Raw genomic sequence first — 23,068 nt, forward strand, 5'->3', positions numbered from 1 at the left:
TAGCCAATATGCACTTTACCAATAGATGTCACTGTTGCTCTACACAGATGGGACTAAAACAAATGTATCAGTCACTCAGTTGGCTCAGATTTCAGAGTAGCAGCCATGTTGGTCTGTATCCGTAAAAAGAAAAGGAGGACTTGTGGCACCTTAGAGACTAACAAATTTATTAGTGCATAAGCTTTCGTGAGCTACAGCTCACTTTGGATGAAGTGAGCTGTAGCTCACGAAAGCTTATGCGCTAATAAATTTGTTAGTCTCTAAGGTGCCACAAGTCCTCCTTTTCTTTTTTCAGTTGTCTCAGAAATTATTCTGAGTTTGAAATCACATGCAACCTGAAAAAACAAAACTCCACATTATAATGGGTAAAATTCAGCCCTTTGCAGAGGCCCAACCCAGATCTCAGCACCACTCCTGTTGTCCGAAGGCCTTGATCATGTAAAGACTTGGGCACGTGCATAACTTTAAGCACATGGATCCTTTTTTGAGCCCTTGGGCTTCACATTTTCAAGCTTTTTGCCAGAAACATGAAGGCTAGAAAATTAATATTTTTTCAAATAAAAGCTCAGACTCTCATGTGGCCACATGACTCGAGGAGCTGGGGCTTTAAGGAAAAATACCAAATATCATAAGAATCACAATAAAATTGCAAGGATTGGTTATACGGTGTTTCATGGGACTACTCCTACATCTTGGAAGGGGGTTAGACTAGATGACCCCTGTGGTCTCTTCTAGCCCTATGATTGTATGATTCTACTCATGTGATTAAAGTTAAGCACATATATGTCTGCAGGTTCGGGCCTTATTGTGATACAGAAGATTAAAATAAGTTTTAAAGTAAGTAGAATTTGTTGCAAGTTATCTGCTTTTTCAGGCACACAGAGTCAAGAGCAGTAGCCAGGACTCCTGGGTTCCCACCCTGACTGATTGTGTGTACTTGGGCAAGTTACTTGTGGCTTAGTGTTCCTACCTGCAAAATGAGTATAATTCTAACTTGAGTGACATGGTTTTGTGCGAAATTATGAAGGCTTGTAAAGTGCCGTGAGACCCTTGCCTGAAAATTAATTATCGGTATTGGTACCCATAATGAGAATCCGAATCTCTTCATCAGCTCATGGTAAGTGAAGCAAGATAGAGACAATCATCTCATGTCGGGCTATCAATTCAAACCTCAAAGGGAAGTTATGAGGCACACACGTATATATTTTAAATAAAACAAAGCATGTGGTGGTGCAGACAGGTGCTATTCTCCTTAACCTTGTCACACAGCTGCATATGCTCTGTGTTTTGTCTTACATGCCCTGCTAAGACTGATGACTCAATGTTCATCACAGGGAGGGAGGTTTTAGCAGTGCTAACCACAAGAAGCATGATCCAACCACCCCTGAGGTCTATGGGAAGACCCAGGGGAAACAGTACACTATAAACACCACCCTATATCGGAAACCTACTGACCGCTATTCCTACCTACATGCCTCTAGCTTTCATCCAGATCATACCACTCGATCCATTGTCTACAGCCAAGCGCTACGATATAACCGCATTTGCTCCAACCCCTCAGACAGAGACAAACACCTACAAGATCTCTATCATGCATTCCTACAACTACAGTACCCACCTGCTGAAGTGAAGAAACAGATTGACAGAGCCAGAAGAGTACCCAGAAGTCACCTACTACAGGACAGGCCCAACAAAGAAAACAACAGAACGCCACTAGCCATCACCTTCAGCCCCCAACTAAAACCCCTCCAACGCATCATCAAGGATCTACAACCTATCCTGAAGGACGAGCCATCGCTCTCTCAGATCTTGGGAGACAGACCAGTCCTTGCTTACAGACAGCCCCCCAATCTGAAGCAAATACTCACCAGCAACCACACACCACACAACAGAACCACTAACCCAGGAACCTATCCTTGCAACAAAGCCCGTTGCCAACTCTGTCCACATATCTATTCAGGGGATACCATCATAGGGCCTAATCACATCAGCCACACTATCAGAGGCTCGTTCACCTGCGCATCTACCAATGTGATATATGCCATCATGTGCCAGCAATGCCCCTCTGCCATGTACATTGGCCAAACTGGACAGTCTCTACGTAAAAGAATGAATGGACACAAATCAGACGTCAAGAATTATAACATTCAAAAACCAGTTGGAGAACACTTCAATCTCTCTGGTCACTCGATCACAGACCTAAGAGTGGCTATACTTCAACAAAAAAGCTTCAAAAACAGACTCCAACCAGAGACTGCTGAATTGGAATTAATTTGCAAACTGGATACAATTAACTTAGGCTTGAATAGAGACTGGGAATGGATGAGTCATTACACAAAGTAAAACTATTTCCCCATGGTATTTCTCCCTCCCACCCCACCCCCCACTGTTCCTCTGATATTCTTGTTAACTGCTGGAATTAGCCTACCTGCTTGTCACCATGAAAGGTTTTCCTCCTTCCCCCCCCTGCTGTTGGTGATGGCTTATCTTAAGTGATCACTCTCCTTACAGTGTGTATGATAAACCCATTGTTTCATGTTCTCTGTGTGTGTGTATATAAATCTCTCCTCTGTTTTTTCCACCAAATGCATCCGATGAAGTGAGCTGTAGCTCACGAAAGCTTATGCTCTAATAAATTTGTTAGTCTCTAAGGTGCCACAAGTACTCCTTTTCTTTATATACCACCAGGCCAGGTTAATAGAGAAAACAGTTGAAATCCGTTCAGTCATTTTTAGTTACTACTACTGTCTTTAAAGTATGTTAATGCACAGTAAACCTCCCCAGTAGGCTATCTGACTTTTATAATGTGTGATAGCGATGGCAAAAAACCCACTGCGATAAATGAGATCCTCCAGAGAAAGGATACTCTAGCATGGAAGGATGGATAAATAATTGATTGGCAACCCTAATGTGCAGGTATTGGCATTATTTCAAAGCTTATTCTAGCATTTCACTCTGCTAATGCATTGGTGGGTCCTGGCTAGATAGCAGCTTGTGTCTGAACTGAACCTCAGTATGGGCTAAGTTCTGTCCTCAGGGGCAAGTGTGATTTCAATGCACATCTGTGGAATGACAGAGTCTGGATTGTATCATTAGTCTGTCAGCAGCTCATTCGCAGACTTACCGACAACTGAAAACAGTAGCAAGGTGCCATGTGCAGCAGCATAAAGGCCGCTTCCTGGTATGTCTTCTAGGTTTACGGTGTTTGGTAACGTAAGGCCAGGCATTTACTCTGCAAATGTCATGAGACATTTAGTAAGCTACAGCCAAGGGCACATGAAGGTTTGCTTGCATATTGTATTGAGAGCAACCTTGGTTCACCTTGTATCCAGTCGTCTCACAGGTTTATACATATTTGCAGGTTGAGGGGTTGAGAAAAAACGGATTTCTTGCCAGTTTCTCGGAAGCGAGACAAATAGAATTTTGAGAAAAAGAAAAGGGAAGCCGGGAGAGAAACCTCCTTCCAGGGTAACACCCATGCTGCACAGTGCGTTTCTACTGCAGCCACACCAATGACTGGTCTGCAGACCGTGGCACAGCGTTTATACGCTCCATGTGCTTTCTTGGTGGGAGCTTAGGTAATGGGTCTGCGCCAGACCCAGGATCTGAACACCTCTGAACTTCAGGGGACTTCAGATGTGATGGCTTGGGCCCATCTCTTGTAGTATCCTGCTGGAATCCTCCCTTTCTGGGCACCACTCGTGCTCACGGAAGAAATGGTAATAGGAGAGCTTGGGCCTTTTCACTCATCATCTTGTGCCCTTCCAAAACCAATAACTGTTACTTAACCATGTCACCCTCCCCACTCCAGAAATGTAAACCTCCAAAACTCCAAATGTGATCATCCCTAAACAAAGGGAGAAGGAGTTGGATTCCAAACCTGGACCCTGATCCTAATGTTGCAGCTGACCTTCCTTTTCTATAAGGGGCTGATCCGATATCCCTGAATTTTGAGGTTTCAAAATCTGGAGTAGGATTTTGCTGTATGGGCCTATATCTAAGGAAAGGTAAAAATTAAATGCAGAAAAACATGCACGCGCGTGCACACACACACACACACAGACCTGCTTTGAAAAATTAGGTCAGTAAAATGAAACAGCCTTGTATTTGTTTGTAATATAAATATTAAATCAATAAACAATCTGTAACAGCCTGTCCCCTAATCTGAAATGAGCAGTAGTGAGAAATGGACACACTATATAAAACTATTACCATTGTGAAACCTGTCCTAATTAGAGATGCCTCAATTTATAACGACACCTGTCTTGACAATAAAGTTGTTGATATTGAAATTGCCATATATCTAATGACAAAAACCTGTTTAAATCAACAGCTTTTAAAGAGGTCTCCCCCTCCCGCTCTGGTTAAGTTTGTTTTTGTAGGGTTGCCCATGAAAACTGAACTGGAGGCATTGATTTATTTCTGCTTTTAAAAAGTGACTGAATTTGTTTTTAAACAAACAAATGAAAAAAAACCACATGCACACAATTATATGAACTTTGTAAATCAATTTAGGGAAACAAACTTAGTTTGTGTATTCTGCCCAGTTTGAAGGCTCATCTAAACAGATACAGTTTTGCTGCCTCAAGTTTCTCCCTTTAGAAGTTATTATTGTACTTTAGTGCAAAATGCAAGTGAAGACTGAGACACAGCTTCTGCACCCTTTATTCAAAATAACACCTTACTCGGCAGTGGGTTGATGGGCATGACTTCATATTAGGGTTAGATTTTTCCAGCCTTATTCACATTGGCAAGCACTTACACAAGTAGTTCCAGAGTAGCAGCCGCGTTAGTCTGTATTCGCAAAAAGAAAAGGAGTACTTGTGGCACCTTAGAGACTAACAAATTTATTAGAGCATAAGCTTTCGTGAGCTACAGCTCACTTCATCGGATGCTGTAGCTCATGAAAGCTTATACTCTAATAAATTTGTTAGTCTCTAAGGTGCCACAAGTACTCTTTTTCTTTTTGCGAATACAGACTAACACGGCTGCTACTCTGAAACCTGTCATTATGCAAGGCACTGAATTTAGCCATATAGAGTGGCCACCAAATGCATCCGATGAAGTGAGCTGTAGCTCACGAAAGCTTATGCTCTAATAAATTTGTTAGTCTCTAAGGTGCCACAAGTACTCCTTTTCTTTTTACAAGTAGTTCCGTAGCTGTGAATTCGGATGGGACAACCTGGCTTTGAGGGATCAGGTTGAATTCACAGTGTACAAAATGTAATCAAAACAGGATTGACTAAGAGTTAGTCAAATCCCATTTATCCTGAAGGACTAAATGTTATTCACCCAAATCATTAACTCCACCACTGAGCACTTAGAATTTCTGGTAGGCATGAGTCAAACTCATTACAAATTGCGAACTAATTAAATCCCAGTCAAATACCCCAACTTCTTCCTAGCCTAAACAGGACTGTGTTGATTCCTTTGTTTTGATCTTTTTGCACTTACGTAATAGTACCTTCCAGGCTGATGATCTCAAAACACTTCATAAACATTATTCACCCACCCCCACACGCACAGCCAAGATCCTCATGCCATTTTACAAATGCTCAGGTAAAACAAAAATATGCAAAACAGGCAGATGCCATGGAAGCAGCATATGGTTTACCTATTGTGCTCATGAGAGATCCTGTATTCACTCTAATATAAAAGTGATCCCTGGCATAGATGACAGTCCTCATGTGTAACGTGTATAAATATATAGGGTACTCTCCCTGTATATGGAATATATACCCTACTGCTTCTTTCCACAAGGGAGAGGCACAGAAGGGCCACACTCACCCCTAAATTGAGTAAGGTCACTCACTTAGTAGACAGGTTTCAGAGTAGCAGCCGTGTTAGTCTGTATTCACAAAAAGAAAAGGAGTACTTGTGGCACCTTAGAGACTAACCAATTTATTTGAGCATAAGCTTTCGTGAGCTACAGCTCACTTCATCCGATGCATCGTGAGCTGTAGCTCACGAAAGCTTATGCTCAAATAAATTTGTTAGTCTTTAAGGTGCCACAAGTACTTCTTTTCTTTTCACTTAGTAAAGGCAGTGAGTGATGGTGAACTCGGAGCCATTCACAGCAGCACAGAAAGATCATGTAAATGTCTGATTCGAGTAAGGGAAACAAAGTCCACCCTGTGGAGTTGCCACAGGTCAAAGGCAGAGCTGGGAATGTAATCCAGTCACCCTACATTCCAGTGCTCTGCTCCAACCAGTAGACACCGCTCCCTCTATACAGCCTAATTCCTATTTCTGCCAATAACACATGGACCAGAATAGTCTTAGTGTTGGGCAACATGCTGTATTTAAATAATAGTTATAGTATGGCAAGAAGCACTCTACGGTGTGGCACCAATGGCTGCCGTATCTCTGACCGGCTGCTCAGGAGCTTGCAGGCATTTTGGTGCGCCATCACATTCCAGACTTGCACGGAGGTTGTGGGGAAGATGCTACCCATCGCGGGGTGGACCGGTGGCAATTTGTGACTGGACGTCGGCGAACAGCAAAAGCAGAAACAGGCGGCATCTCATAAGAAACAGTGTAGACACTGTTCATCACTCCTGCCTCTTGGTGAGTCCATTTTTTCATTAGTTGCTCAAAAAGGCCATAGTTGGTGGGTGGTTCTGGAACAAACAATGATGAAATGTCATAGTAATAGAAACAAATTCATGACCACTAGGGTTTCCATAACTCAGGGCACATGGGGTTAATTCAGAACTTCATGACAACAGCGAGGACAGAATTCAGACCCTCTTCTTCCACAACCAGAAATCTTTACTCCTCGAGTGGGAGGAGAAGCACTGCTAGCTGTTGTCAGTGAAGGAGCTATGACACACAGGTGAGCAGTTCCGAGTCCATCCAGTCAAGAGCAATGGTATATAGGCACACCCTCTGGTGCATAGAAAAATTAGTGGAATTACTTTTAACATTTAAATCCATAGTTCACAATATTTCTGGGTAACTGAACCAATTTACTAGAATATGGGTAAAATTTTCTAAAGCACCTAAATGACTTTGGAGCCAAAGTGACTTAAACACCTAACGATACTTAGGCTTCTAAGGCCCAGATCCTTAAAGGTATTTAGCCACCTAATTCCCATTTCTACATCAAAATGGGGCTTACGTTCCCAAGTCATTTAGGGACTTTTGAAAATTTTGCCCTGAAACCACAAATGTCTTAAGCAAGTGCCCATTCAACCATAAGCACTTAAACTCAGAATGAAGCTTGGAATGAAGCTTCCCTGTCTGTTCATAACACTTAGCACTCAGTCTGAGGCACTTTTAATCTTTAAGGAATTTTACAAACAATAGGCCAAATTCTTCTAGCAGTTACACCAGCATTATTTTCACTGGGAGTTGCACTGTTGCACCTGGGAGAAAAGTTTGGTCCATTAACTAAACTTCACTACTCTCCTCTGTGGTGGATAAGTATTAATTATTATTATTATTTATATTTTACAGATGGGCAAGCTAAGGCACAGAGTGGGTACGTGATTGGCCTAAGGGAAACAGCAAGCCATTTGGAGACGAAAGGTTAGAATTTAGTGAGGTCTCTGACTACTAAGGCTTGAATGCTGATCACTAGACCAGACTGCACCTCCGCCTGTGAGCGACTACCAGGAAAACACTAAAAAGTACCAAAAATGGGGAAATCTGATTTCTCCGGGAGCCAGGCTAGCTTTTGTCCATTCCATCTGCGGAGTGGAGGTAACACAGGATTATAGCCATGTCTGTTGTAATGATCATCGTATTGAGTTACTAAATTTCGGTTGTTCGGTTCTTCATGATGCGTAAACAGATGCTGCTTTGGCAGGCCCTGTAAAAAACCATATTGCTTGTACGAGCAGAGCATTTAAAAGATGCTGGAGACTGTTAGGTCAGATTGCACCCAGGTGATCTGGCAAAGATAGGTCAGAACCCAATCCGCAACAAACCCCTGCTTTTGCACTTGCAAAACAGGTACATAGTTAGCAGCTTTGTACACACACTCATTCAGGCATTTGCAGGTGCAGTGGGGTATGCAATTGAAAAACTGATCCTCATGTGTTACCAAAGTCTTTTGGGGCATGAACACACACATACACGTATCTGGAGGAAATAATCAAGGTGTCTGGGGAGGGGGGCATTTTGAAGGAGGAGACATTGTAGGGGGTGGTGTCTGGGAAGAACCCTAACATTCTGGAGGATTGGGGCCTCATTTAGTGCAAAATCCTTTCCTGTTACATGGGAGTGCACTGGTGAGAAGAGGGCATAAGGAGCCTCTTCCACGTGCACATCTGTGATGCAGCAGTGCAGGATCTGCTCCAGGCACTCTGCTTGGGGGATGCCCTCCCATAGGAAACACGATCTATTCCCCCTGCACACATGTTGGGGTTAACAACAGGAACTGCGGGGAGCTGCAAGAAGCATTGTGGGATTTGTATTCTCCCTCTTCTACAAGACATCCTGCTCTGAAGCAGCATGCAGGATGGCTCTGGGGGCCTTAACTTGGCCATTTTCACTCTGTACCTTCCCCTGGACGGCCACACGCACACACAAACACACACAGGCAGGATTTTAATCTTAAATTTAATACATGCCTTAAATCTGAGGTCTTGTCTACATGGCCACTTAGTGCACAGCAAGCCAGGGTGTAAATCTACAGTCCTCTAGCCTGCGGTTTCAAACAGCAGTAGATCAAAGCATACTACAGAAACCTTAGCACATGGTAGCAGGGGCCATGTGACCATTCAGCTCACAGTAGGCTGGTGCACTGTAGATTCACACTCCAGCTTGCCGAGTACTAAACCTCTGTATAGTCCAGTCCTGAGCCACCCCCCCCCCTTTTTTTTTTTTACTTACATCAAGTTTCTTCATAATGGTTCTCCTTACTGTTCGATCTGTTCTGTGGTCAGGGAAGCAAATAAAGTCAGTCCCATAGATGCTGTTGCTGGGTTTCCCAATGTCTTTTATAAACTAAAAGAGATCCCAAAGGAGACACTCGCTATGTAGCAATTATTCACACTGAAACAACTGCTCGTTGGGAGAGATTTTTAAAGGCCAAAAGTGCAGTTAGGTGTCTTTTCTACAGGGACCACTCACTGTAAGCAAACATACTTTCCCTCACAGTACTATAGGTAAAAACCAGTTGTCACGAAGTGTGGGGGAGTCCGGGCCCTGCACCCCTCTTCTTTGGATTCACCATGACTCTCAGCCAACCAGTAAAACAGAAGGTTTATTGGACAATAGCAACACAGTCTAAAACAGAGCTCATGGGTACAACCAGGACCCCTCAATCAAGTCCTTCTGGGTGGCAAGGAGCTTAGACCCCAGCCTTGGGATTCCCTGCATTCGACCACCCAGCCCAAAACTGAAACTCTCTCCAGCCCCTCCTCCTCTGGACTTTGTCCCTTTTCCGGCCCAGGAGGTCACCTGATTCCTTTGTTCTCCAACCCTTTAGCTCTCATCTTGGTGGGGGGTAGGGAAGTGGGAAGGGTCAGGCCATCAGTTGCCAGGAAACAGAGTGTTGGCCATTCTCTGTGTCCAGACCCCTGCACACACCTGCCCTCTAGGGCTCTGCAATGATCATACACCCTTATCCCACCACCTAGATACTTAAGAACTGCCTAGGGGAAACTGAGGCACCCACACACTATTCAGAGAAAACATTAAGAACAGTCCCACTTGGTCACAACCATGCTGCTTTATTCAACTATCTACAAACAGAGTGGGGGAAAACACATGCTAGCTAAACAAGAAGGGAGGGATAGAACATGGCTCCAACCTGCAGTACTCTGGTAACCCAGTCAATCCCTTAATGACCACTTTACTAGAGCGTCAAACTCCCATTGAGTTGTGTGACTCACATGTGCCCTTGAAAATGTCTCCCTTTGCCCTTCTGAAGATCAATGGAACAACTGAATTAAAATGAACGGGTCTGGCAGATTTACCCAGGGACTCTCATGACAAAGGATCCTAAAGCCCCGATGCTAATGACTTCCTGTCCACACTTCTCATTTGCAGGGTCTTCTACCCTGAAGACCTTGGCTCAGATGTTGCAATCAACCAGTAAAATCAGTCATTTTAGAAAGCCTGGGATAGTTCTTGCGTGTGGACATTACAAGCTCACCAATGCCTTGTTGCCACACCTTTTCACCTAGTGTAGGCTTAGCTACTGGAAGGAAATGATCAACTTTCATTTTGATCCTTGGTACATCTACCACCCAGTGCAGGATTGTTCCCTACAGTATATTTTCTGGGATTTTGTCCAGTCTAGTTTTAAAAATCCCAAGTAGTGAGACCTCTTCCACTTCCCTGAGGAGATTATTTCATGGTTTAAAACATCTCACTGTCAGGAACTGTTTCCTGATCTGCAACCTACATTTTCGTTTTTTCATTTCCTCCTATTTTATACCGCCAGGCAACACCCTAAATAATTCCTCTCCCTGTATAATGTCTACATCCATCAAATATCTCTTCCCATTGTGATCCTGTCAGATCTCATAAGATAAGTGGTGTCCAGCTGAGTGAGACTTTGGCTGCAATTCCAGGAAATAGTGGGGGGCTGCCGGAAGGAGTCTGAGTGATTTTAAAAGGAGGCAGTTCTCTCTGCATCAATACTGAACCAGTATTAAGATCAGTGTGGTGCAATGGGTTGCTGTGCTGCTGGTCTTGCTGTTCTTTGCCTGACATATAAAACCAACATCCAGAACAACTGTGGTCATTCCAGTCCCCCTGGCACTTTTTATAAAGAGATCGGGGTGCTACTTGGAGCAGTTTGTGGAGGGAGAAGAGTAATATCAGGTCTTTGTTGAACAGTGTTGGTGTGTGCTATTAAACAGCTGCTGTGTTCCCACACCGAGGTGGCTGCAGTTTAGTGGTGGGCTTATATTATTTTTATGTATGACAGTGGTGCATAGGGACCCCAGCCAAGATTAGGATCCCATTTTGCTATGCCCTCTACAAACAGAGTAAAGACAGTCCTTGTCTCACAGAGCTTACAGTGTAGGCTATATCTCTATATACAATTTGTTCCATTTGTAAATTACTTTGAGATACTTTGATATAAAAAGTGTCACTTAAATATAAGATAATTTCTACAGACTATATGGTGTGGAAAGAGAGAGGCTGACTATGAAGAACATAAACAATTGCTAGTATCCTAAAGTAAAAGGATCTAAAGATTAAAAAAAAAAAGGTCTTCGGCACTCAGTAAAACTTAAACATGTTTATTTTCTTTATTTAAAATAGGGCATTGCTTCACCCCCCAGGAAGAACACATCTGACATGTCATTATGAACTAAGCTGGTTTCCTGATCAAAGAAAAGAGATTGCAGGGGTTGGCTGCCTCGCTGTGAGAAACAGAGCTACACTAAAGCAGAATTCAATAAAAACGAAAGATAAAAATAATGAATGACCATTACAATGACCACATTGCACCTGACAGGTTTTAGTAGCTGGTTACAATGTATACATGCTCGTACAGGGTTGTCTGCACCCACTGCTGAAATACAGCTGCACCTGACTGGGATGCCTTTCTACAGCACCCAATAACGGTGCAGGACAAAGACAAAGAATCTCCTATCCACCTGAAAGCACTGGGGAATCGGAGGTAGACAGAACTTAATTACACAACTAGAAATGAACCAGAAAACTGGAGTGAACGTACCTGGTCTTGGGAGAAGTGCCATGGAATCTTTAATGACCCAGTGTTGTCAGGACCACCACTGTATGTGTTGTCTGTAAGAACCTCTCCATCTACCCCACATCCCTGAGCATCCATCATGCTTGGGCATTGCTTTAGTAGTGGCTCAGTGGGAAGAGTACTACCTCCTGACTAGAATGAATGGAAGCAGGCCAGTGAACTTTGTGGTCAAGGCACCCAATGTTCTGCCTTTGTTCCTCTTTTGAAACGGGCCTGGATCCAAACTTCCCTAAAGTTTGGTGGTTGATCATCTCCAGAGCATCAGGGCTGACCCTTTCTATTCCCATTCTCCCTTTTCTTTTATCCCTTCTTACCCTTTTCCTCTCTTCCAACCAGTTTCCAATGAGCACTTTCGTTGAGTACTTTGGTTTGATGTTCCAGCTGGGAAGGTACCATTCCTGCACATCCCTCTGAGATGTAAGCATGCTTCTTAGACTCAGCAGCACCCTTTCCCATCCACTCCTGCAGAATCAATGGTTCCTCTGCCCTTCCCCTTCTGGGATGTGAATGGTGGTTCTGTGTTCATGCAGCAGAGATCAGGCAGAACGGAATCTATGCTTCCCTCTGCCTGTGTGCAGGGTGAGATTGTTAATGTGTGGAACTCCCCTGCCTTGGGATCGCCATTGTTTGCTGTCTCCATGGTGATCGTCAATGGATGCAAACACTCTCTAAGCAACAGCAGATCCTACTGCTAAGAGAGAGAGGCTCCTGCTGCATTGAAGATAAATGGAGTTTTGTTTCCGACTTCAATGGAAGCAGGACTGGATCTTTACACTCCGCATAAGGTAATTTAAAAAAAAAAGTAGTCCAATAGTGCTGTACATTACAAAGACGGAGTAGGAAGGACTTCAACTTTACTGGAGTTGAAATTTGGACAGAGCAATGGGACTAGCTTTAAGGAACGCTTGTAAAATTTAGTAGGGATACAGCCAATAGGATTACAACAGAAATTAAGCAGGGGTTTGTAGAAATTACTCTAGAAACCCCCCCAAAAAAATCAAAAATATTATCCTTTCTACAGTTTTTTTTAACCAGCTTATAAAATTCAATAGCAGGGATAGAATTAACTAAATTTGGTAGGATGGTTCCTAAAAAGGTTGTGATTTCCTACTAGATTCTATAGAACTTTTCCATAAGGAGGAACATCTTTTACTCATGGAAGTGAAAGAGAAAACAGTGCAGGCAAAGCATCAAGTATGTTTCACTATAAGGGAAGATTTTAGTTCCCTAATAGAACATGAGATTAAACTGATACAACACTGTATCTTATTGATAAGTGGTGGAGTATTGTTAAATGGAAGAGCAGAAACATCTCTGATGTTTCTGTAGAGGGATGTAGCAAAGATGTTTACTTCATGGCACCATGACTTTGGTGGGCACATTAGATGGACAACAATGATCTTTTTTCAGGTTTCATTCTATTTACAGGTGTGGCATACTGGGCAAAATAAAAAGAGGTATTCACAAAATGTTTGGCTAATCTTTGTGTAATGCAATATAAGTAATATTCTGGACTGAGATGAAAAATATTCCATGATCCATAATGAACCCTTAAATTTGCAGAAGGCAAAAGACCAAGGGTTTCACTACTGCAGCTGGATGTAAGTTGGATGCTGATATCGCTTTCCAAAAGTACTGCAGTGCACGGACTTTACATCATAATGTTGTGATGTAGGTGGTGTGTACTTTTACATACACACACATGCGCACATGCACCCACCCACACACACCATCTCTCTCCATGGAAGGATTAACAGTCAGGCCTTCATTGAATCAAATGGGTCAAACCAGAAAATCAATTACAAATAGTATTCTTTAATCTTTACTGATATTTATCAAGACAATAGCTTGCAGCACGATGCAAAGAAATCATTTCAAATATGTAGGTGTGTAATCAACATTCCAACCAGTAAGAGAAGGGACTTCACACAAGCTTGTGAACTTCATCAACAATGGAAACCATGTCATGGCAGCCCATCATGTGATATAAGATACTGTTCCTATAGGTCTCTTCCCAGACTTTAGGGCATATATGAAGACCAGAGGAAATATACGACCCAATCTTTGAGAAGATTGTTTTTATAAGCTTCTGAGAAAGTTTACAATGTTGTCCAGTCCCTTTTTTCCTGCTGGAAATGACAACCTGCCATTATCAAACAGGCTTATGATTCCATGGAATCCATTCTCAATGTGGTACCAGGTCACTGGCACACCACCGTCCTCCAATCGCTTCTTGTATAACAGGGCATCATCCCTAAGCACATCATGCTCACAAGTCAAGATGAACGACTCAGGGAGCTGGCGAACAACAGCATCTTCAGCGAGAAGAGGGGAAAAAGCTGGCTCACAAAATTTTTTAACTGCCTCATAAACTTCATTTGAGCATTCGATGGGCACCTTTGGTTTGTATCCTCTGACCTTAAATTCCTTAGGGATATTGTCTGTACTTAGCCATTTTCTAAACTTCAATTTTATGTCTACAGGCATATGGGAACCCTCCAGGACATCTTCCAAAAATGATGCGTCCCCCTTGAGGTACTGCAGAACATAAAAAGCCATGCGTTCCCTGAACAAGATGGGGACTCCACAGTTTTGCTGATATGATGGCAAATTGAAGTCTATTGCCTGTAGGCATGGATAGATCAAAATCTGAGCATGCACCTTTGGAAGGTCCGGTCTACTCACTAGTGTTTGGCAAACAGCAGCAGCAAGATTGCCCCCAGCACTGTCCCCACTAATGATAATACAGGCAGGATCCACTCCATAGTCTTCTGCAGTCTTCATAAAGTGTGTGGTAGCAGTGAGACAGTCTTCATACTGTGCTGGGTACGTGTGCTCTGGTGCCAGACGATACCTAATATATCAAAGAATCGGTGATTATAAAAATGGGAAAGAATCATTATTTGTTGGAAGTTTATTTGCTACAAACTCCTCCACTTTCAGCCCTCCTGTTATTTTACAGCCATGGACATCGATATTAGCTCATAAACGTGCACCCGCCCTCCAAACGATCATTCTTATATTTGCAGATCACAGATAAACTATAACCAGCAGGGCCAAATGCTGAGGATTGTCTTCTGGCTAAGGCATTAGAATGAAACTCAGGAGGGCTGTACCACAGACTCCCTGAGGGACCTTGGCTTAGTCATTTAATCTCTTTTTTTATCCTCTGTTTCCAGTCTGTACAATGGGGATTAATACTTGTTTTGTCCATGTTATCTATTTAGATTGTGAGATCTTTGGGATAGGGACAGTCTCTTACTGTGTTTATATTGACAGGTTTCAGAGTAGCAGCCGTGTTAGTCTATATTCGCAAAAAGAAAAGGAGTACTTGTGGCACCTTAGAGACTAACAAATTTATTAGAGCATAAGCTTTCGTAAGCTACAGCTCACTTCATCGGAATGCATCCGATGAAGTGAGCTGTAGCTCACGAAAGCTTATGCTCTAATAAATTTGTTAGTCTCTAAGGTGCCGCAAGTACTCCTTTTCTTTTTGTGTTTATATTGTGATCAGTATCATGTGACCCCAGTTTTGGTTGATGCCTATAATCATAATACCTAGATCTTATAAGCGCTACTGTTATACAACAACGATATTTTTACTATTGGTGCTATGGAAATACAAATATTTCTTATTTCTTATTGAGGGCAAAATTCCCATTTACCTCGGGGCTCAATGGGAGTTTGTGGACTAAGATGAGGATTTGGCTCAATATCTGAGAACTTAATGTTAATTGCAAGACAGATTTGCTTTTTATTAAAATGATCTGATAACTTCTTTCCAGTTTTTTTCCCCCAGCAGATGACAAAATGTGCTCATATACAACAATCTTATTCTGAGTGTATTCTGTCTAGCTCAGCACAAAAGCAGTGAAAAGCTGCAAAATCATAAAGTCAACTTGTGCATCTTGCCGAGCCACTTGGATTCTTGAAAATATAGTCCTCTGAGAAGGCATCCTAAAAGCAGTGCAGCTAGTGGCTATCACAATGTAGAACAACTAGTTCCTATATAATAGAAGTGGACCAGGCTGACTTACTCAACAGACACAACCACCGATTCACTTTCTCTGGTGATACAGCGGCACACAGTTTCATAGGAATCTGGAAAACAAATGTTTTCATTGGTGCCTGTCTTGCGCTCTAAGGAGTAGCAATTCTATACCCTATTAGCTCTGTGACGCATTTAAGGATAATGACAATTCTCTCCTTTCCCCCATCTAATCCCTGCTCTTCCCCACCCGGTACACACCACCCCAGCTTCATTTCTCACTGTCCCCTTTGCTCATCATGGTATCACACCTGTTTCCAAGCTGCCCCGCTGACTGGAACAGCCATGTAATGTTCAACAAGTCCTCTCTTCTTGCAGCCAACACCTACCTGCCAGAGTATGTGTGTATTTGTTGGTGAAGAGTCAAATCTCAAACCTTCTCCCAAATCTTAAGCCCAAACCAACTTTCCTTTGATGTTTGTAAAAATGGGGTGACTATATTTAATTATCCATCAAATTTTTTCTGTTAAATATCTTACTAATGCTTCCAAACATCCAGCCTCCTCCATGGAAGTAGATGACTCCTCTCCTTCGGCCAGCAGAAGGCACTCTAGGCTGGTAAATCCTCACTGGCACCTTCCCAAACTGCAGGTCCTTTATGAAGAGCTTTGGGTCCTCCCCTAATTTCTTTCCCCGTCGCATATAGCGGGTGAAGCCAAGTTGACTGCACAGACCCAGCTTCTCCAAAATCTTCCCCTGTTTAGAGTGAAAGAGACCAGGGATTAGCATAAAGAAACTCCATTCTCCTCAATAGGCATAAGCTGTGCTTTCTTTGGAGAAACTAAGGCAGGATCAAAAGTCTGGAGCTCATACAGAAAAAAAACAACGAATGTAGAGTTCCAGGCACTAGCACAATCCAAATAAATAAAATAATAACAACATCAGCAGCACCACAGAGAAATGAAGCCACAGGCAATGTCTATGCAGCCATCTTCACACACTGCATTATCATTGGTCCTCTGCCCCTTATTGGAGAGTTTGGTCTCCATAGGTTATTCAGTCCTTAGTTATTCTGCTAAGAGTTCCACCTAGGGTGCAGATAGGTAACAACTGTAGTGGTGGTTTTCTTGATATGGACGCTCATGCACAAGGACTGAGAGAAGAGGTCATCAACCAGAATTCAGGCTACAATGATTTTTCATGATACCAGCAATTAGAAGCAAAGGATTCTTCCATGTACCCCATTACCAATCACCTGGTCTACCCTTAAAAAAAAGCAGGGTGAAAACCAAGCTGGTCCACAGAGTAGTTTGCCATCCAGATGTTAGGTAAAAATAAGGAATGGATTCTAGTCTCTGTAAACAGGGTAGGAAATTAATCTTCCCAATGTAACAACCCTCACTGCACACTAACTCACCTCTTACCTGCGGTAAAAGAGATGGTCTATCCCCTATCCAAATCTATAGCCATGTTGAAATCACTTTAGAAATCTGACACAACTGATTGGCCATACTGATCTGCACGCCACACATTGACTAGACATTACTGACAGACATCTGTCTGGCTTTTTCCTCCCTGTGGTTCAGTTTCTAGTTGATAACAGCAATAAAGTATCGCTCATAGTTACTGTGACAAACAAAGTGCTCACAATCTAGAATAGAAACATGACATAATGAGCGAACAAACAAGTAGTGGAGGGCGGTTGGGATGGATGAAGCGCAAGTAGTTTGTTCACCCTTAATAACCAACCGCTCCAAAGGCTAGTACAGCCCATGAGAGTCTTCCACAGACTTTGGATTGGGCTCCAAGTTTGTTTGCTTTTGTAAATTTCATTTTAATCACTTCACTTCCTGTGGGCTTCGCAAGCGAGGCTTTAAGAGGGACTAAGATGAGGGGAGAGTGGGTGGTTTGGTGAATAAGTTTGGAATGGGCATTACTGGCATCAAAAAGACCTGGAGATGTGTGGGTGAGAAGCAGATAAAGTAGGTGTCCAATTCTGGATGCCAGGTTGTGGATAATAGGAAAGGGTCCAGAGGAGGGCAATAAAAGTGATGTAAGGTTTAGAAAATCTGACCTATGAGGAAAGGTTTAAAAAAAAAGGGCATATTTAATCTTGAGAAAAGAAGACTGAAGTGGGGCCTGATACCAGTCTTCGGATAAGTTAAGGGCTGTTATAAAGAGGATGGTGATCAATTATTCTCCAAATCTACTAAATAAAAAAATTTTAAATTATTGTGGGTTTCCCCAAAATAAAAAAGTTTTGTTTTTTAAAAAATTGTCTGTTTTGGGTCCAACAAAATATTTTGTTGCAGTGTTGGGTTTTCTTTAATCCTGTTATAAAAAAAGACAAATTTCAGCAAATTTTGATGCAATAGTCATTTTGAAATGAATATTGAGACAGTTTGTTTTGAAAATGTTGAAATGTAGCATTTTGACTTTTTCAGTTCAATTTATTTGGCCAAAACTATTCCTTAAATTTGTCACAGATTCGCAATTGTGATTCAAAACTGCATTATTAAGCAAATAACATTCATCTGAAAAATTTTGACTAGCTCTAGTTATGGGTAGAGTGATGGTATGAATGAAAAAATTAAAAGAGATCAGACAGGAGATGTATTGATGGAAATAATTGAAAGCAAGGAAAAAAACCCTTGAATTTACTACATAAAGGGATGAGGAATTAGTAGATCCCTAATGAACTGCCTACAAGAATCAACAAGGGGTATAAGATGTAAGGACAAATACCCGGAATGAATGTGAGCCCACTTCACTGGGTGATTGTCTAATCTAGACCCAATGGGACTTTGTACCACAGATATTGTTAGCAGTGAGCCGTTATATCAGTGCAATTGTCCTTGAGCCTGGCAAGGTGACTTCTTCTGGGAGCAAGAGTGACACCAAAACCATTAAATATTCAATAACATTAAGCTCTCAATATGAGGCTCATTGTTATAGGTCTGTGACAAGATGGCCGATGTTAGCCTGGTGGATCCTGAGCTTTTCTTGGTGGGGAGCTAAGATGCCACCTCTTGCCCCTGTTCTTGGGGCATTGATGGCCCCGCTAGTGGCCCAAGAAGGTGGTAAAGGAGGGGAGTGGAGGAGGGGTCTGGGTTTGCACCTCACTCCAAGCCCCAGCCCCTCTCAACCCCTGTGGGTTCTTACCCTCTTTCCCCTTGCGTGCAGTATCTGTTGTCCTTAGATGCTGGGGAAGGGAGTCTTCCTCCCCTACTGGGGCAGGGTCCCCCTTACTTCAGTTCTCTGATTTTCCAAGTCTTACAGCACATCTCTAAGCTCCAGTCCTCTCTCCTTCCTTTTCTTCCCCTGTCTGCCTGAAACAAGGGGTTTTATTAGGTTCCTAACAACTGTTGTATATTTTAGATACCAAAACAATTGAAATCAAACTGCAAACAATATTGTTGCCTCAGTATATGGCATGCCTTGGGTTTTTTAATTATTCCCAGTTTAAAAATGTTCTAAACCCAGTCACTTATATTGCAGCATGTAAAGCTGACTTATTATATAGCGACCAAGGTGTGGTTAATAAGAGAGAGAGAGAGAGAGAACTGGATTTTCTGGTTTGGGAAACTGGAAAATCCAGAACAAGGTTGTTAAAAATTCAAAACAACTCATTACATTCTTGTCATGAACTGTAAGCATGCACTGTGTTATAGTATCCCATGCTTTTTGGGCTATTGCAACTCTGGATATTCCCAGCTGAGAAACAAGTTTGTCTTTGTTTTGTTTTGCTTTTATTTTAAAATAATCTGAAGAGTTTAAATACCTGGATTTAAATATACATTGAGTCAAGGAGCCATTTTCTATTTAAAGGGTTTCTAGTGCTTCCATCACCCTAATATCTATTGTCTGGAGCAGAAATGTCTCAGATCACCAAGGTCTGCTGTCACTGCAGAGTTCCCCATAAGCCACATGTTGGAGAATTTATTGCTGGAGAGCAGTGGGCACATATAGGTGCCTCTTGTGCCTGGGAGCTGCCCTCTGCTGAGCTTTGCCCCCCGCCCCCCCCCCCCCACCGCCACCCCTCCTGCCACCAGCTGATGAGTGGATGAAGTGCTCCAGAACTGACCCTTCAGAAGCAAGCAGGGAGAGCACTGTTGTGTGAGCATGATGCTGCCTGCAGGCAGGGCCCACGATAGATTTGCTGGGGCCCAGGGCAGAGACTAAAGAGTGGGCCCCCACCCAGCCTCCTTTACCTGCTCACACATTGGATTTCTGCCAAAGCCGGGGCCTGAGCCTAAGCCCCACCACCCAGGGCCTGAGCCCCACCACCCGGGGCCTCCTGTGGCATGAGGCCTTGGACAATTGTCCTGCTTGCTACCCCCAATACCAACCATGCCTGCAGGGCAATGTACTTCTGGTAGGCGAGACTCTTCCAGGCACCCTGCATGCCTCCTACTACACCTATTTGTGGGGTGCATTTTACCCCTCTCCACACGACTGGCCAGCTAATAGAGGGGGCAGAGCCATGGCTCTGGTTCCTGCCTGTCCCCTTCAGTGTGTCACATGCCCTTGGGAGAGTAGCGGTGGAAGTGATCCTGCACTCCCCAGAGTGCTAGGGGTGCAATTCTGCCTGGCCCTGCGGTAGGCTCTGCATGTGGTCTGGAGCAAGGAAAGGTTCCTCACCATGTAGTGTTGCCAAATGTCACGATTTTTCTCATGACTCTCACAACACACCGTGTTTTGCTCAGAGCCCCTGCTCCTGAGATTCTGTGATTTCATGAGAATCTCAGCCTTTATTCAAAAACAAAGTTTCTAGCCCTCATGGTTGCAGAGAGAATTGTAAACATGACCCAAGTGCAGCCTAAAGGCTCTGGGACCAGGTTGGGTCGAATAAAAGCAGCCCATCATTTATCATCTTTTTTTTTAAAAAAAAGAAAAAACTCATGATTTTTAGGGCCTGATTCATGATTTTTGAGTCTTTTGGGGTTGGCAACACTGCACCCCACTAGGTGGTACCACCTTACGAGCCAAGCAGAATCTGACTGTACATGCACTACACAGGTAAAGAGTCTGACAGAGACTTAGAGAAACTGCTTCCTAAGTACAGCCAAAAAGCATAAAAGTAGCATCTTTCTTTCACCGCAAGTAAATGCATCTGGCAGGGTTCCTATTCCCAGCATTTGCATTATGCTTAGAGTGACATTTACATGCTCACCTAAGCACCCCACATTAGTGTCAGACAAGGTAAACTCACCAGAACCGCTGTGCCAATCAAAATACTATGAACGATTCGGAGCTTTACAGGCTGGTCCACTCCAAGAGGGATTTCTGAGTTGGAGAAATCAAAATAAATTGTCCCCACGACTAACAATATGAAAGCAGCAATGAAAACTGCCAGTATTAACACCAGCAGTGCATAAGCAAACTCCATTTCATGTAGTGAGGCCCACGTAGCCAGGAATTTGACTTTCACTTGATTCCTCTGTTCTCTTTGATTTGTTATTTCCTGTTTCTGAAGCACCTCTGCATGTAATCAGGCTGCACTAGGACAAATTTTTCCCCTTCTCAGCTACAGGTCATGCAAAGGACTCTCGGTTAGTTAACAAATGCTGCAGAGGCATCAAGGTCTGGAACTGTAATAAGTCAATGAGCCTCACAGCTGTGCATATGCCAGCAGCTCTGCCAATGAGGTATTAGATACTCCAAAACACTGTATAAGCTGCCAGCTATTCATACACTGAGACTGCATTTGATCTTGCATTGACAGTGGGAAGGAGAAAGGGTGTGGACCGTGGTAATCTATGTCTATAATTCAGTCTCATGTGTCCATGATGGGATATGAGACTGTTCGTAGGTGATATTTATCTAGGACTGTGTAAAGATCCTAAAGTTCAAGTTTGTGATATGCAGATACATTTACCAGCAGAGAGAGAAAAGGCTGTTCTGTACATCGCTTGTGATCTGCATCCGTAATTTATTCATCTCAAAGTGCATTGGGATTATGCCATTATTTAAAAAAAAAAATCACAATGGGGCCTTTAGAAAGGCATTAGCTAAACAACAAGCCACTTTTACCAAAAAAAGAGCGAAGGCAATCCCATTTTAAAGTTTGAGTTCAGATAAGCATCCCAAATTTTAGACATGCAGCAGATAATAGGAACTCTGAACATTTTGGAGATGCTTATATCATGCCTGTATTTGCGGTACCCCACAGCCATGCAATCCAATGTTCCCAGCTCTTATGATTTTTATCATAAGCATCTCATTATTGGGACTGGGGGGAGTTCTTAAAGGCCCAGCTGTGGGAATGAAGGAATAACATCAGTATCTCAACTTCCATTTTAAAAAAAAGTAAATTTCTAACCCTTGCAGAGAGAAACTTGAAAATGTGACCCAAGTGTCCCCCAAGGGCTTAGAAACCAGAAAGCAAAGGAAATGTACCTGACATTTATTTTTGTAACATTTCATGATTTGTAACGATTTTTTGAAGGCCTGATTCATCATTTTTGGCTTGGGGTTGGCCACTCTGTTTATCCCTGCACTTTCCCCAAATATTCACCAGGAAGGATAATCTTGCCACCAGTAATAAGATGTTTGTTGGAAACGGGGTGCAATCAGATGCAGAGATGAGGGAGCAGTCTGTTTGATTCCCCACTCAGAGCCCAAAACACAGAGCTGTTGAATGGAACCCACATGAATTCCAAAGCCTATTGCATAGTTTTACGTCACTGGTGTTTGGAAATTGGTTCTGAAGGGCCAGCAATCGTGGTTTATATTTTCTAATGTCATGTGGTTAATCTGTTAACGTACACAACCCCTTTGCACTGGATGAAGTAGGGGAGGTATAAGGCCCTCTCAGTGGGAAACCTTGGTTCAATTCCTCATTATGCCTGATGATGGAGAAAGGATTTGAACAAGAACCTCTCCCATCTCTGGAAAGTGCTCTGGGATATTCTAAGGCTTGGGTCCAGTGGTTAGGATTATCACTTGGGAGGTCTGAGACCCCCTTCAAATCCCTTCTTCCCCAACAGGTAGAGGAGATAATTGAACTAGGATCTCCCACATCCCAGGAGAGCATCATAATAATGGTAACTTTTCAGTTTTAGAGCCTGATTTTGCAAGTTCCCACTGAAGTCAAGGGGGCCTTGTGCATAGAACAACTTGCGCCATCTAGGCCTTAGAAGAAACTGTGAAATGTATGTTCAGACAATATTTAAGGAGTTATGTGTCTATCCTGAAATTGTTGTTCTTAAGGCAGGAGGTGACATTCTCAGACAGTTTCTTTTCAGGCAGGGGGTAACAGATGCTTATTTCCCATCTGGTCATTGTGTATTGTGTGCCTCATAATGTATGCCTATTTGCATACTGAGGCAGATGCTGATTAAGAGATTGTGAAATCTCTGAGAGAGGAGTATACAAGAAAAAAACAACCAGCAAGGGAT

The 23,068-nt window shown here is 42.8% G+C and overlaps 2 protein-coding genes across 2 annotated transcripts; both read right to left on the minus strand.

Annotated features, from left to right (window-relative positions):
* Positions 1-6,052: 6,052 nt before the first annotated feature.
* CFAP107 (cilia and flagella associated protein 107) lies at positions 6,053-12,303 on the minus strand. Its single transcript, XM_038376903.2, has 4 exons — positions 11,995-12,303; positions 8,839-8,952; positions 7,636-7,813; positions 6,053-6,620 (listed from the first exon to the last, which is right to left on the minus strand). Exons 1-4 carry the CDS (start codon positions 12,103-12,105, stop codon positions 6,409-6,411), a joined length of 615 nt encoding a protein of 204 aa, XP_038232831.1. The 5' UTR covers positions 12,106-12,303; the 3' UTR covers positions 6,053-6,408.
* A 1,185-nt stretch (positions 12,304-13,488) lies between these two features.
* LOC119845105 (arylacetamide deacetylase-like 4) lies at positions 13,489-21,350 on the minus strand. Its single transcript, XM_038376909.2, has 4 exons — positions 20,881-21,350; positions 16,208-16,424; positions 15,718-15,781; positions 13,489-14,534 (listed from the first exon to the last, which is right to left on the minus strand). The coding sequence occupies exons 1-4, from the start codon at positions 21,055-21,057 to the stop codon at positions 13,760-13,762; spliced, it is 1,233 nt and encodes a 410-aa protein (XP_038232837.1). The 5' UTR covers positions 21,058-21,350; the 3' UTR covers positions 13,489-13,759.
* Between the last annotated feature and the right edge of the window lie 1,718 nt (positions 21,351-23,068).

This window comes from Dermochelys coriacea, chromosome 18, assembly GCF_009764565.3.
Source record: "Dermochelys coriacea isolate rDerCor1 chromosome 18, rDerCor1.pri.v4, whole genome shotgun sequence".
Classification (NCBI taxonomy): Eukaryota; Metazoa; Chordata; order Testudines; family Dermochelyidae; genus Dermochelys; species Dermochelys coriacea.

What these genes read in the sequence shown, in the direction of transcription:
- LOC119845105 (XM_038376909.2), bottom strand. Translation starts at nt 21,057, where the DNA reads ATGGAGTTTGCTTATGCACTGCTGGTGTTAATACTGGCAGTTTTCATT. An exon ending in TGATTGGCACAGCGGTTCTG is followed by an intron (nt 16,425 to 20,880) that starts GTGAGTTTACCT and finishes CACTCTAAACAG; the next exon opens with GGGAAGATTTTGGAGAAGCT. An exon ending in CTGGATGTTTGGAAGCATTA is followed by an intron (nt 15,782 to 16,207) that starts GTAAGATATTTA and finishes TTTGTTTTCCAG; the next exon opens with ATTCCTATGAAACTGTGTGC.
- CFAP107 (XM_038376903.2), bottom strand. Translation starts at nt 12,105, where the DNA reads ATGCTTACATCTCAGAGGGATGTGCAGGAATGGTACCTTCCCAGCTGG. An exon ending in CCATTATGAAGAAACTTGAT is followed by an intron (nt 7,814 to 8,838) that starts GTAAGTAAAAAA and finishes GGTTTTTTACAG; the next exon opens with GGCCTGCCAAAGCAGCATCT. An exon ending in ATCAGATTTCCCCATTTTTG is followed by an intron (nt 6,621 to 7,635) that starts GTACTTTTTAGT and finishes TGTTTGTTCCAG; the next exon opens with AACCACCCACCAACTATGGC.